Here is a 16,542-nt window from a genome sequence, read left to right on the forward strand (position 1 = left end):
AAAATGTGCCTTGACATCCTCTGGGATTGGTAACTAAACTATGTTAGTTTTCTATATACACCCTTGGACTTTTAAATCCATTTGAAGATATTTCAATAAAAATGTGCCCCAAAGGGTTCTATACCATCTAAAATTTTGTAACACATAGATGTCCTTTAAAAATAACAACATATAGCCAGTTTATGTGCGACACCTGTGGCCGGCCATGTGCTTTGAGGATCGGCCTCTATTCACATCAACAACAACTGTTTATATTTTACATTTATTCATTTAGCTGACACTTTTATCCAAAGTGACTTACAATTGCTATATATGTCAGAGGTCGCACGCCTCTGGAGCAACTAGGGGTTAAGTGTCTTGCTCAGGGACACATTGGTGTCTCACAGTGGATTCGAACCCTGGTCTCTTACACCAAAGGCATGTGTCTTATCCACTGCGCCATCCCTACCCCCTCTATGACCACAACAACTGTGACGATATCTGTCGTGTCGACAGCTCAGACCATGTATTGTAATGTAACTTACCTGTGCCTAAAATCCTTATTTCTTTGGTTAGTTTGAAAAAAAAGAAGGGAAAGAAAAAGTAAGAAAATATAGTGAGACAAGTTTAGGTAAAATAGTATACACTTATTCTATTTAGTTCACATCCCCCCCTTGTCCATCTAATTCAGGAACCCAGAGGTGACCACTGTATTTATTCTCCACAATCTAATTGAGGATACCTTTAAATTGAACCCTTAACAATCCTTAAATATATTGTAATATTATTTAAATACAATTATAGTATTTATTTATGTTTATTATTATTTATTTAATTAATATTGTGCATTATTTTTATTATTATTTTTGAATTATTCAAAACTTCATAATATTTTGAGCTTATTGTTTTTCTTTTTTTTAGATATTGTGAGTTTTCATTTTCATTCAACTTTAAAATCTAGTAATTTTGTAATGTGCTTTTGTTATTTTATGGTAACTTTTTTGTTTTGTAACTTTTTGGTCTCATATGTCTTACTGTATTTACAGTCTGGACTCAAACAAATGACTCTGTAATAAAAAAAATTACAGTGCAAATTATCAGTCTAAAAATAATAGATAAAAACCCAAATCGATAGCATCACTGTCATATTTAAAAAACAAAGTATGCTTAGTTTTGCAAATTTTATAAAATTGTCATAAATAAAAGTGATTTTTAAATGTATGCATAATAAGGCACCACTGGTAACCAAGGTAATAGGATGGTAATAGTAGAAACACTAGGAGTACAGTAGGTGGAAACTGTAGAATTGATTTTCATAGAACTACACAAGGGCAAAGAGATTTTTCTGTAAAGGGCTTCCAACTCTGGAACATGTTGCCAATTGAAATCAAATGAGTACATAATATAAAATATTTTACAATGATGGTTAAGTGCTGGTTTAAAAAAGAAACAGAGCTGTACACACATTTCAATTTGTTAAATTATTGTTTTAATCATTTATTCATGTGCCCAGGGCTGGAAGTATCCTTAAATTATGTTTTTAGTGATATTTAGGCTATGTATTTGTATGCATGTACTTCGTAGTTACAAGTTTTAACTAGGGTATGCAGGGCTGGTGGTGTCTTTCTTCCTTGGACAAGGTAAAACAAAGTGTTAAATCCTTTTTAGCATTCATTTATTTTTATTTCAGTTTTAGTTGTAGTCATTTTTGTATTTTAACTTTATTTACAATTATTTTAGTTAGCTGCCAAGGCAACATTTCTAAACACACAAACACACACACACACACACACACACACACACACACGCGCGCACACACACACACACACACACACACACACACACACACACACACACACACACACACACACACACACACACACACACACACACACACACACACACACACACACACACACACACACACACACACACATATATATATATGTTTAAAAAAATGATTTCAGCTTTGCTTCAGTTAATTAAAACTACTTTAATAATTTTAGTTTAAGCTTTAGTTAACAATAACAATTCTAATCCTTAGATCCTTCAACTAATCCTTCATACTGAGTTTGACAATGTGTTGAAAAAAAATCTACTTGTCTATTCTAAAAATACTGAGCATTTCAAAGAATATTTAGATCTAAAATTAAATAAAAAGATCGTGGGTAAGACAAATCACCCTCAAACTGAGAATGTGTGGTGAACATGAGGTGATCAGAGTTTACCTTTCTAACAGTGTGATGCACAACACTCTAAAATCTAAACATCTCTAAATTCAACCCCTTTTAACCAGTATTGCTACAGCTATCAAAGCACTGCTTACAGATTCACAGTGTTCACCAATAACTTTCATGACAATTACTGTCGGGCTTCAAATCACCTGCTGTGAGAATTATAGCCGCTATTAAGCAAACTCTCCTTTTTATGATGACTATGTTTTGTGAATTAAAAATAGTTATGCTATTAAATGCTTTGTAGAGAGATGATCTCTAGACGCTGCCTCTCAGGATCCTGTGATTTGTCGCAAAATGTTTCAAGTACCCTGCAAGCTGTCCATGCTACCGTGCTACTAAATCACACATTCAGTTGTGCTTACTCACCTGAGCTCCATGACACTAGTGACATTGCCTGACGGATAGATACGTCTGATGTAATTGAAGTCGCCAACATACAGGCTACCATCGATGCCCCATGCAAGAGCAACAGGGGCCAGCAGTTTGTTTCCCTCCGCCTGCCCATTACAGCTTGGACAGGAGATGCTTCTGCGCCTGCCATTCCCCATTATGGTGCTGATAATGGGAGGAAGCTGGGAGAGGAAGATATTCTCACCGCTTCCCTTATACAGAATTCCTGAGACACCAGAAAAAGTGGAAGAAAAACAAAAATCAATAATTTTTTTATTATAAAAATATTTGTTTCAAATATTTCATTAAAACATAAAACGGTTTTCTTATTACTTTCATATCATATCAATGTTTTAACAAAAATATTTCTATTGATTTTCACAATAACATATATCTGAACTTCATAAAAAAATATGAAAAAAATATTAAAATAAAAAGGCAATTGCAGAGAGCGACAAGCAGAGAAATGGTATTCCTATCTGACTTCACAACTTCACATGCTCATATAATCTATAAGAGGGATTGAAAAAGGGTAGGCAGTTTTTTTCTGGCTCTAATGGAAAGGCCTGAGCATATAACTCAACTAAAGATGAAAGTTCCTACACTGGACATCACTATGAAAAGGGGGCACTTAGCACTGTGATCTTCCCGAACTTCCGTTAGAAACTCCATTAATGTGGACATTGAAGTAGCACTTTGATGAGAAAGCTCCAAAAAGAATTAAGCTGCTAAAGGCATCAGAGCTACCATAATGATCAGTTTCATTAATATGGATGATTAGACTTCAAATTTTGAAATAAATTGAGCACTTCCTGAAGAGTCTAGTTTTAAGCAGAATGCCATTTTTATTTGATGTTAGTCTTTGTTATTTTGGTTTTGTATTATTTTTCCTACAACGACATTTAGAACACATTACACTCTGCTTTAAATCATTGGCCAAAAACGAGCCGAAGGATAAAACATATTGTATTTGCATGAAATGTTACATGAGCTGTGCTATAATTTGTGTCAGTTTACTGTTATTGAAAATATTTTTTTAACCCTCTGGGGTCCTTCATTTCAGAGTCACACTCAGGACCTTGGGGTCCAAATGGGCCGGAAGGGTGGGATTCATATTTATTAAAAGAAAATCATAATTTTTTTTTTTACTTTTGTTTAAAAAAAAAAATTCTTTTCTTTTTTGGTGTTTTGAGAATTTTATGATTTATAATTAATATTTATGCAATAAATGTGACCCATTTCCCCCCAGTTTTCCCCCCATTGAATATAATAGAAAATTATTTAAAAAATTTTTTTTTTTTTTTTTAAAGCTGTATTTCATTTTAGAGTCAAGCCTAGACCTCATGAAAGCAATTTTTGAAATGAGATGGATGCCATCTGGTGGACAAACTGAGCATTTTAAAAATGCAAAACACATAGGTAATCTGAATTTATTGGTTTGTTTATGTATAAAAGTGTGTTTGTGTGTGTGTGTGTGTGTGTGTGTGTGTGTGTGTGTGTGTGTGTGTGTGTGTGTGTGTGTGTGTGTGTGTGTGTGTGTGTGTGTGTGTGTGTGTGTGTGTGTGGATGTGGATGTTTTGCACATGTTTTGCATGATTCACCCCTTCACTGTTGTGTGCTTTTTTTCTGGATCGTGGCTGATTTGTAGATTGTACGCACAAAAAAACTCGGTATTTTCACATTTTTGCCAGTTTGCAATTCATTTCCTATCCGGGTCCATTTGGACCCGAAGGTCCTGAGTGTGACAATTTTTTTTACAACCACTTAGATTATTAAAATCCTGTCCCCAATTTTTTTGGATTGTTCATATACCAAGTACCAAAAAAGTCACCAAATTTCAGACCATTCCGATGAAGCTATGATTTTTAAAAAAAAAATATTTAAATGCGTCGGGTCCATTTGGACCGAAGGACCCCAGACAAATTTTTATACGTTCTACATTTCTACATAATAGATTTTCTACATTTTCAAATAAAATAATCTACTTAAAATAGACATATTGTCTTCACTATTTAAGCAATATACATGTCTCACAGTATTCCTCCGTTTTTTTTACAAGAATTTTGTGCTGTTTTTCGCTGTCAAACCAGAGATAATCTGTCTCAAATTTGCAATGTCCAGATAAAAAAAGCATAGTCCTCAATCCTCAGGCATTAAATGTACCAACCAGAGACATTTCAATCACCTGAGAGGTGATTATCTACACAGTTGTGTGCTTTATTTTCCAGTCCCTATAGATCTCAGCTTCTAAAACCTTTGATCGTTTCAATCACTTTAACACCACTTTCAGTTCAAGACTGAGTGAGGAGCTTGGGTCATTACAGATAAATATTTTAGTCCTGTGAAAATTTAACTTGTTTCTTTTTGGGGTTGGCTTCAAAGAGGAACTTCAAAGGGAAGTGCCATGCCCAGGGCCATAAATTATTCATAGTGAGCAACATGTTAGACTTCCAACACTTGCTTTGGTCTATTAATCAAACCAATAACACTGCAATGAATTATGCTCCAATTGGCTGGCCATCACATTTCAAGCTTAGTAACTAGCTACCTCAGTGGCTGCACACCATCGCCACTGCTTTGTAATTGGTTCAGATGTAGAGTTTCATCCAAATTATAGGAATCTGAACTGTTTAAACATTTTGTCAAGACTACAGCTCTTCAACCTTGTTTCAATGGGATTTTTTTTTTGGTGTGTGAATGTAAACAGGACAAACCTAAGCATCAGAAGCTGACCAGAGATCTTTTACTTGGTCGACTAGTTGGTCCAACAACTTATCAGTTGACTTGCTAATTATGATTTTATTTTCTAGGTAGTTTTGTTATTTTTTTAGCAGGTGTGATTATCTAGTATACTTTCAGAATTATAAATTAAATCTTTTAAATCGAGTCAATTTTATATCTATAACACTTTTTACAATATTTACTGTTCCAAAGCAGCTTTACAGACAGTCATACTTTTATGTCAATAATGCCTTTTAGCAGTTTTAGGGCTGGACGATAATGATAGTATAAATGTTCCTTCGACTTTAGATCTTGTTATATTCTATTTATATTGTCTAACAGATATATCAGTGTCAGAACGTCTCGGGTACAAGACTGAGCGATCAAATGTATTTCTGCAAAATGGAAGTACAAGATGATATGTTGATACTTTAGTAATGATATTTTGATTACATTTTTTTACAAACAAACAAAAGCTTGTTAGTAAAACCTTCTGGAAAAAGTTCCATCTTCAGCTACATTCCCTTTTAAAGCATCAGCCAGTAAAAAAAACAAACATTCAGACAGACATATTTTGCTAATGCATCGCATCTGTTTTTGAGCATCCTAACACAAAAACGGTGTTTTTAAAACGGCACATCAAGCTAAAAATCATATCAAAACCACATTATTCGGTTCCATTTAGTTGTACTCTGTAATTGTTTTTGAACAAAAGAAAGTGTCCTATGTACATTGCCCAAGTAACGTGTTTGATCGGGTTCATGTGAACCTGAAAACAGCCCAATTATACAGACCAACAAGATGATTTTTTAAATATGTGGTTTTGCACACCCCTAGTCGCCTGTCACTGAGGAGACAAATGAAGTGCATCCTGTGCCAAGTCTCATCAGGCATTCCTCTGTAGTGTGATGACTGCCACTTCAACTGCAAACGTGGTAAACTGTCATTGGCTGATATCAGCTGTTTCACAGAGTGCTTAAATGACTCAAAACCCTCTGCGAATCTGAACTGCATGCAAATCATGGCTAATGTCCTCCCATGTTCAGCTAGGCAGGGTGCATAGAAATTTGTTCCTGCTTGATTAGGCCATACCATTGATTAATTGATTGAGAGGAGGACTGGAATGAAGACATAGTCAGAGGGGATCTCGAAAACCTCCGGCCCAGTAGAAGCTGCTGTTCTCATTCAGAGGTCTACAATGTACCATTAAGTAAGATGAATTGGTCTGGGTATCTGCTTTTAAGTGTGACACAACAAAGACGCTGACCTTGACAGCAAGACAAACCAATGTCACTTTTCACTTATTCAAACTCTACAATTGCTGCATTGACCTAATCTTATTAAGCCCTGCTCATACTAATGAACCACTGTTCAAATACATGAAAGAAAATAATGAACTATCTACAAATATTTGACTAAATCTTATGCAACAAGAACAACATGAAAATAACATATTGCTTTGGATAATCGACATCACTATGAAGCCATTGTGAGTGGTTGTCAGGACATTGTTATGCAGTTGTTAAGGTGTTCTGGGTTGTTTCTACTGACAAAGTCCAATACTCACGTCTTTCTGATACTCTAGTTCCTTTGGCTTGGCTTCATCCTTCAACAAAGGTTTTTTTTTGTTTTGTTTGTTTTTCTTTTCATCATTATCCAGGAACAATAAAACCAATTGCTTAGAAAAGTGATTGCACAAATGTCTTCAGCAAGCCACACAATTTAAGATATCCATAGCACAAACTGTGCTGCAAGAGTTGCAAGAACCACTAATTACAAGCAGGGTCAAAAAATAACTACATTTAAAGTGCATGATTTTCATTAGTGTTACTCATTACCATTCAGCATAGATGTTGGAAATTGTGGCCTAATTAACTTGTGACATTATGGCAAGACCTTTTGTTGAAACACAGGCACTTTTTTTGGCCAGTCTCAGCTACATGTCAATGTCTATGAAGTACAACAAGCTCTATAAATGGAAATTTTATTCAGTGTCATCTACAGTAATGCAATTCTTATGTTTATTGATTATTCACTGAGCAAATATGCTGATCAAATAGCAATGGGATAAATAAAATTATTTGGTAAATGTCAAGCAAACAAGCTGAATATCTAATCGTCTAGGTGTTCTGCTGCATTTGTAAAAACGGTTCAGGCTAAGCAGTCTGCCATATCGAAAAAAAATCACCAAAAAGGTTAACGATTGACACCTTTCGTCCAAAAAAGAGGACAGTGAACTTATCGTCAGTAAAAGAAGAATCACTGAATATCCGGCATCATTTCTAAGTTACTAAGCACACAAGCAACTTAGTAACATTGAGCATGTGAACTCCTTTGCACAGATGGTGAGATGTTCTTGCTTCCATCATTCTCAAATAATGCTAGAGAACATGATCATCAGGTTTTACACAAACATGTGGAGTTCATGCTGCTTGAGAGCTGCTGCCATTAAAGTGACAAACCAGATACTATTCTGAAATTAAACTAAATGTTTCGGTTCAAAATTTATGCTGATAATACAATTTATAATATTTTGTTGGCATTAAAGTAAAAAATACAAAATAGAATCACTTTTTTTGTCTCAGACTTTAGAACCACTATGATTAATACTTATAATCTCAGAGTATGGTTGTGTTATGAGTAAAGCTCAGCAATGGGATGTAGCTCATGCTCAAACAAATGCATATATGATCAGGCACACAGTTTGCAAGACCGTTGACTGCTGATCAGACCTGTAAGCCATAGATATGAGATGCTCTGCATTATCAATCAGTGAGACAAATGGGACTGTCAAAGAGAAGATCTCCCTTTGGCAAATTGATTACATTTGTGACATGTTCTTCAGGACAAAAAGTTTTCCATCTCCATCACTTCTCATGGATCGCTTCTGATATACAGAAATGCACTAATCGTAAAATACGGTGACATGCCCTATTGCGCAAAGCTTTCATCTAATTTATAGAACTCAGATTAATCAGGATGAGCCAGATTTTTGTCTTAAGCCATTTTAAGAGCCATTCTAAACCTGTAATTCAATGACTAAGAAGATTAAGAGCAAGTAGATAAATATTGAGTAACCCAGTGTAAAACTCACCTAACTGCAAACCTGGCATTATTTAGTTATGAGACGAAGAAGAACGGAAGATCATGTTATGGATTTATATTTAACAGAGCTGAGAGGTCTAGGACAGAGGCTCTCTGCCTCAGTGGTTTCTATCAGAATATGCAGATCATGGGATTTTTGTTCCATCGCTTTCAACTGTGTCTGTGAGGTTTTTGACAGATTTAGTTCACAAAAACAGCAAAAACAATGCAGTTAATCTTCAATTCAAAGTCTATAAACTTCACCAGCAAGCAAATAAATCTAAGCAGTATAAAAATCCCCAAATATTTAGCATAAAAAACATGTAAAAATGTCATGATTTCATCTACATGCATTGAATAAAAAACAAACAATCAGAATAAAGTGATGTGATGTATCCTGCTGGATTTGGCTAATCAATTACATCCACTATTAACTGATGATAATCAGTATTAACTAAGAAATTATAAAATGGCAACACCAAAGCATTTCCATAATAATGGTCTAATCTAAAATAAGATAATGATATAAACCACCTCTAAATCCTAAAAAAAATCTGCAATTGGTTTAATCTACTCTGACGCTCGAGGTGTAAAATGAGAATTGACCCTTATTGGCAGGAACAGTGCTTAAACTAGATAAACTGTCTAAAGGTGCACAAATAAGGGTTGAGCAGACGGGCATGACCATTTGTTCGGCAGGTCGTCAGATTAAAGGGTGTGGAAATCCCAAGCCCAACTGGGCATTTAGCCAGTAATCAAAAAGAGGCTTAAATTCTTTGGTTAAGGCAAGGTACAATCAGATGGTGTCACACCAACTAACTCTAGAAAAATAACTGCACATGAAAAGTGTCAGTCTAATCTTGTGTTTTCGTTTAAGGCTTCAGGACGTACTGCAGAGCTGACTTCTTTCTCAAAATGCACCACTAAATTCGACTGCTGGATCCGGTTCAAACTGTGCACACATCGTCATTTACCAAGAATAAAAAGATGCCATTATCTATGAGAATGTGGAGATTTAAGCTGACAGAATGGGTTTCCCTGTCACCCTGTTTCATTATGGAGACAAAGGAACAGGGGATGTCTGGTGGAATAATGCCACATTTCCATATTCACGCTTGTGTTTTAATGGCACTTTTATTGAATTAAGCTATAAGTATGCATTCTGCGCCTGAAAACTGGATAAAGTTCATTCAGCCAAATCATGTCCCCCATAATGTTGGAGAGCACAGCTCTGACTTGGCACGCTGTGTTAATGATTCCGATTTAATCTGTCATCACTGTGAGCGATTAGCCTTTTCAAACTCTGCTTTATTATGTGCAAATTAGGCAATGAACCATATTTCATGTTAAGATGAATATTTATGACAATGTGTCCAGGTAGAGGCACTGACCCCTGAGTTGTTGAGGGGACATTTCCCATGAGGTGGTTCCGATGGGGTTTAATAAGCGATTCCTACCGTTTGGCACATCCAATATGTGATGCTTATCCAGGGTCCATCCACCCATGTTGGCGGCCTCCAGTTCATATCCCTGCAGTGTCGCTGTCCGCTTTTCCCACAGGATCACATTCAGACATGATTCATACTCGAAGCCCACAGATACTACAGTATAGGGGGAAAAAAGAGGGCAATAGGCATCCATTATCTTTACATGTTTTTCTACACCTAATTTAATAATTTAAAAATAATATTTTAAACAATTTTACAACCAAATATTTTAAGCCTATTTATATATTTTAAGCATTGAAACATTTTTAATTCTATAGGCGACTCACATTCAAGTATGTAATACTGGCACAGTGTATGCAGTATTGACAATTTACTGTTCATGCACATGGGGAACTGTTGCAGTTACTATTTCAGAGCAGTTACAACATTGTTAAGGAAGAAATATTTCAGCAAATGGCATAATTACAATGAGTCCAGTCATAGCAACATTTTCCAAATGGACCTGTGACCTTCTAAAAGCTGGTGTTTCTCAGTGCGCTTCCTTTGCAGACTAATTATACATGCAAAGAGCAGTCAGTAATACACAGATGGACTAGAAAAATGCAGCTAATTGTAGATTTTATTTATTGTTAGAACACAACCTAGTGTCAGTTTAGCAAAAAGTTGGTTCAGATAAAGATTAAGCATATGCTATAAATTTAACAAAATGAGATTGGCTTTGAACTATGTGTATTTTCAGCAAGGTTTAAATCATACATTTTGTGCGTATTAAAATTAAACCATATTATTGTCCTGATTCTCTCTTCTAAATTCCTTTAGTTTAAGGTTCAGAGAATATTAAATTCAACCTTTTGGTCTGTATCATAATAAGTCACCTTCACCTAATCAGTTTGGCTTGTACTACCAGTTTTTAGAGAGTTTTTCCTCATCTTGCCAAAGAATTATCTGGGTGAAAAAAAGATTAATTGTATTCTGGGTTAAATCAGTCCAAGTTAATAATATATTCATACACAGAGGGCTTTATATAGATCTGTTTCCTCCCATTGTTCTGCTACCTACCTACAGCCTCTGCGAGACCGTAGACTCTCTGGCTGTACGCATCAGTCTTGTCCCAGATAAAGCTGTAAGAGAGCCGTGGTGAAGCTGGGAACTGCTTCTGAAACATTCTGCCCTCCACAGCCACCATGAGGTGGACCCGAGCCAAGCCGAAGGGCACGCTGGACTGGGTCAAGATGACCTTCAGAACAGGTTTGTAGGCTGAAGCACGTGAACTCAAGTAAATCAAGTCTAAATCACTACCAGGAATGGCCGTCTGCTCATGAAGAACCTGTGATTAAAAACGTGCATGAGGGAGGAAGTTAATTGCTAGTACTGTAAATTTCCTTTGTGATTATTTTAATTTTTATTACAATTACTTATTAAAAAATGCACTGCTTTGCAAATGTATTAAACACTATGTATTAATTCTTCACTTGGGGGTGGATATACACTACCGTTCAAAAGTTTGGGGTCAGTAAGATTTATTTATTCATTAATTTTATTTATTTATTTCTTGCAAAAAAAAATACTTTTATTTTTCAATGATGCATTAAATTGTTCAAAAGTAACAGTACATACATTTATAATGTTACAAAAGTGTTTTATTTAAAATAAATGCTGTTCTTTTGAACTTTTTATTCATCAAAGAATCCTCATAAAAATATTGAGAAGCACAGTCGTAACATGTTTATTGAGCACCAAATCACTATATCATATTATACTAAACAATCAAGTTATGGCTGCTGACAATTTAGCTTTGCAATCACAGGAATAAATTATATTTTAAAATATATATTTCCCAAACTTTTGAACATTAATGTATGACAACCCTCAATAGTTAATAGTTAAAAAAAGTCTTTATAACTGGTTAAAAAGATGACCAATGCCATTTTCAGGCAGCATCATGTGAACATCTTCAGAATGAGTTATTTAAAATAATAATTTACCGTGAATTTACACACAATTTGTTTTAATTACGTCTGATCCCTGCTGACGTCCACTTCTGGCCTTAAAAGTAACTTATGTTTCGAGCATGTAATGTAAATTATTTCTGTCACAGGAACATAATATAGTACACCACTGTCATAATTAATTCAGAAGCATTACATGCATAAAAATTGACCATATATAGTAGTATGTTCTGTACATAGAATTTACCTGGTTCTCTCGTACTTTGTAGTGTCATTAAATCATACATATCAGATGGGCTTAAGACACAGTCAAATTTATTAAAATTTTCTGGGAAAAATTAAACGAGACTCATTTTACTCCAAGATGTGATGTGGTATGAGTCACCTGTGTCTCAGGAATGATGGGGCTGGCCTCGGGGCTGGAGCGGTAGAAGGTGGAGAGTGGTGACGCGGTTATTCGGGGCGAGGGTCTGTCAAGGCCACTAAATTCACAGGTTGGCGTGTCTCTTTCCTCTTTTCTCATCACCAGCGTGTCCATCACATGGAATACTCGCCATGACAACCATACCGTGCGATACACAAAAGAGTACGGAGCACGCTCGAAACGTAACGTCATTGCTGTCCCTCCGTTCACCAATAAATCAAACCTGCAGTTGGGTAAAAACACAATTTTCACAACAGCTCATGTACAGTATGATAGACAATTACATTACTCTTCCAAAACAGTGCTATAGTGGTATCATGGTACAGTGATGATAAGGTATTTAAAAAAACTACTGTGGTATTGCTACAGTTACAAAAATATGGTATTCCAATGGTACATCATTATTATCATAATACCATGATAATCATTGCAATTTAATGCATGGTACTTCTATGTTGTATGTATGTTAAGTTATGTAATTTTACACACTACTATTCAAAAGCTTTATGTGAGTAAAAATGTTTTTGAAAGAATGCATACTTAGTCAGCACAAACTCATTAAATTGTTCAAAAGTGACAGTAAATATGTTTATGTTGTTACAAAAGCTTTTCCTATCAAATGAAAATTCAGCCTTGCCATCACAGGAATAAATAACATTTTAAAATATCTGAATATAGAAAACAGTTATTTTCATTTTGTAGCAATATTTCACAATATTACAGTTTTTATTTTACAGTATCAAATAAATGCAGCCTTGGTTGAGCATAAGAGAACATAATAAAATCGTATCAATGCCAAACTTTTAAATAGTACTGTATATTTTAATAATAATTCACCATTTATATGAGTTTAAAGGGATAGTTCACCCAAAAATGAAAATTCTGTCAGTAATTACTCACCCTCATGTTGTTCCAACCCTGTAAGACCTTTGTTCATTTTCGGAACACGAATTAAGATATTTTTGATTAAATCTGAGAGCTGGATCACTCCTCCATACTAGTCCATAGGCTTCTTCAGGGATTGAAACTTGCCAGCCCCGAAAAGTTATTAAAGACATCGATAAAATAGTCCAAGTGACTACAGTGGCTCAATCTTAAGTTTTTCAAACGATGAGAATACTTTTTGTGCACAAAAACAGACAAAAATAATGACTTTATTTCAACTATTCATTTCCTTCTGTATGGGCCTCTAGTCAGTTAACTTAATCTGATTCCGCAGAGCTACGTCACACGTAGGCTCACTATTGGCCGACGCTGGTCATTTTGGTGATGCGTGTGACGTACAACAACAGAAGCTTACGCTATTATACTAGTGAACTGACTCGAGGCCCACAGAGAAGGAAATGAATAGTTGAAATAAAGTCGTTATTTTTTTTTTTTTGCACACAAAAAGTATTCTCGTCGTTTGATAAACTTAAGATTGAGCCACTGTAGTCACTTGGACTATTTTAAGGATGTCTTTAATAACTTTTCTTAACTAGTATCGAGGAGTGATCCAGCTCTCAGATTTCATCAAAAATATCTTAATTCGTGTTCCGAAGATGAACGAAGGTCTTACGGGGTTGGAACAACATGAGGGTGAGTCAATACTGACAGAATTTTCATTTTTGGGTGAACTGTCCCTTTAAGATACAAGTCGTGCCAGAAACTCACATTGTTTGTGTGGGGGCAGAGGGCATATGAAGGCTAAGTGTGATTCATAATTTCCTGTTATCACATTGACAAGCGCACGTGTTTTCTCCAAATTTCATGGTTTGTTAGCTTCATCACAGCGCTTAGTTAGTGATGTCTTCCACATTCCATATCCTCTGCTAGAATTGCATCCAATTCAAACATCCAGTGGAAATAACAGCTAAATGACATGCACTTCACTGTCTTTTATCAGTAGTTCACTGGCACACTTAAGATGTTCTCTAAGTTGATAAGGGAAAAGGGAAGAGATGTAATGTAACTTTTTACGTTTCAGGGATTTGGGTCAGAGATCTGGAGGTAGCAGTTAGTGCAGGCCCTTTTTTAATTAGCGTGGTGTAACGAGGAGGTAGGCGCAGATTTAGAAATGAAGGGGCGTCTCTTTGAAGTTGTACTCTATATGAGGTGCTGTCTTCTCTGCCCGGAAGGGGAGAGATGAACCGTGCTGTGACTTTACGCACATACACACAAACATACACATCCTTGAAGTGCCACTGCCTTGAAATTCTCCCTAACTGCTCATGTCCCTTTTTTCAATCTGGACATGGCTGGGCCACTGTTCCAGACCATCAGCCTTTAAAGCTGTTTCTTTCCCTCTGTTTTTTGTACACTCTTGCTAACCAAGAGCACACACCAGCACTGAACAAGCATGATTATCTGAAGCCCATTCCTCTGTGTGCAGGTTTTTAGGAGGGATCTGAATATATCAGATAATCCCCAACATCGGCCTTCCTTCTTTAGAGATGTAGACCCATCCCTTGAGTATTTTTCATTCTTTCATTAAACTCTATTGAAACGACAATAAAGTTTTTAATGCATTATGGTCATGCCTCAGTTAAAGGCATACGGTCGCCACACATACACATGCATACTCCCACACATGTGAACCCTGAGTAGAAGACTCACATTAACTGCTGATCTGTGTGATTCTTGATAATGATGGATAATGACTAAAGGGATTATTATAAAGGTACAAGAAGGTCAGATCAGCACAGAACTTAAACTCTGCTGACTGCATTAATGTTGTATAATTAGAGTTAAAATGGGGTTTGAATGTGAAATTTTTCATATTTTTAATGTATGTGTGCAGATTAGATTTTTGCACACAGTTTAAATCAGTCTTAAATCCTCCACTGAATTAATTTAATTTGTCAGAACGGCTAATGAATTACCATCTGATTCATTTACTGTAAATCATCATTTGTCGAACTCAAAATTAAGCAACTGTTTTATTTACTTATGTTTCATTTACTTATGTTATTTATGTTTATGTTCCCTATCAGTCAGTCACTCTTGGTGTACGTTGTGACCGACAAATAGGAATCTCGCTAGAAAGGCCAATCTACTTAGAGTGAAACTAAATGATCCAATGCACATTGGCGTGCAATAATTTGCATCAGCTGTTCAGTCACGCAGCAAGGGTATATAATGAGCAGCAGCTGCGATTGCACTTCAGTCTTTTGCTTTGGAGCCAAGCACGTCGATGCTCTCTACAAATCATCTGTTTTTTGTTACCTTGAGCAAACAAAAAAGCTGTTTTCACAGCTGGTGAGGTGCGCAGGTGAAAGCACTCAGATGTAGTTTTAATGGCTGGTAAGACCACACCACAATGGGCGTGCAGTGTCAGGGGTGTGGACGGACCCCAATTGACCCTTCGCAAAGACCCGCCCTCCTTAGTTACTGTCGCTATGTCCGACAAGCTACGCCGCTCTCACGCACACACCATGTTCTCACGCAGTGAAAAATACATCGCGGATCAGAGAGGAGACTGACAATACGCTGACAGACAGGGCAGACCAGGTTACTTTTCGGTTACTTTTGATATTAAACATATTAAACAAAGACTCACCTTTCAAATTTGCTATTTTTTTTAAAGAAATTTAAACAATAAATACCGTTTTGTGGCTCTTTAATGTGTCGTGACAGATCGCTGTAGGGCCTCAGTTAAAGCTGCCCGTGAACCGATCATCTCTTCCTTCTAGTTAATTTATAGCATCAAATAAACATTAATGAACATAAGAAGGAATGTTGTTTTAACCGCAGAAAGGCATCAGTATATTCAGTTTTTCAAGTTCAAATCCTCCCATGTTAATCTACTAACTCTCCTGACTGCCTTGTCGGACAAAATGGCGGATGGCGAAGTATAATTGGTCAGATCACCTGTCAATCAAGCTCACTGCGAAGGGTCAATTGCTTAGGCAAATCAACTGCCTCAAGTTGCTAGCAGTACGTCTCGTTCTGAGCCGCTTAAAAAGGCCGCTACAGGGCAGGGACGTGCTGGTCCTTACGGACAACACTGCGACCGTTACGCACATCAACCGACAAGGCGGTCTACGCTCCCATCGCAACCGTGTGTCACGATCTGTGCTCCCGGGAGAATGGTGACTACACCCCCAGGCGGTCCAGCTGGTCTGGAGAGAGTTCGGGGAGGCTCAGGTAGACCTGTTTTCCTCCTCAGAGACCTCCCACTGCCAGCTGTTTTACTCCCTGGCCTTGGGAACACTCAGCACGGACGCAATGGCACACAGCTGGCCCCGGGGCCTCCACAAATATGCGTTTCCCCCAGTGAGCCTACTTGCACAGACCCTGTGCAAAGTCAGGGAGGACGAGGAGCAGGTCCT

At 36.6% G+C, this 16,542-nt stretch overlaps 1 protein-coding gene across 2 annotated transcripts in view; it reads right to left on the minus strand.

Annotated features, from left to right (window-relative positions):
* Nucleotides 1-16,542, minus strand: part of LOC143756994 (teneurin-3) — a 171,627-nt gene that overhangs the window by 11,494 nt on the left and 143,591 nt on the right. For both annotated transcript variants that reach the window (XM_077247935.1, XM_077247934.1), the window contains 4 exons: nt 12,194-12,455; nt 10,919-11,186; nt 9,869-10,012; nt 2,583-2,832 (listed from right to left, as the gene is read on the minus strand). In XM_077247935.1, coding sequence (XP_077104050.1) covers nt 2,583-2,832; nt 9,869-10,012; nt 10,919-11,186; nt 12,194-12,455 — 924 coding nt within the window. The remainder of the gene's footprint in view (nt 1-2,582; nt 2,833-9,868; nt 10,013-10,918; nt 11,187-12,193; nt 12,456-16,542) is intronic.

The sequence above is a fragment of the Siphateles boraxobius genome, unplaced genomic scaffold (genome assembly GCF_051911475.1).
Source record: "Siphateles boraxobius isolate OS27281-9 unplaced genomic scaffold, OSU_SipBor_1 3, whole genome shotgun sequence".
NCBI lineage: Eukaryota > Metazoa > Chordata > Actinopteri > Cypriniformes > Leuciscidae > Siphateles > Siphateles boraxobius.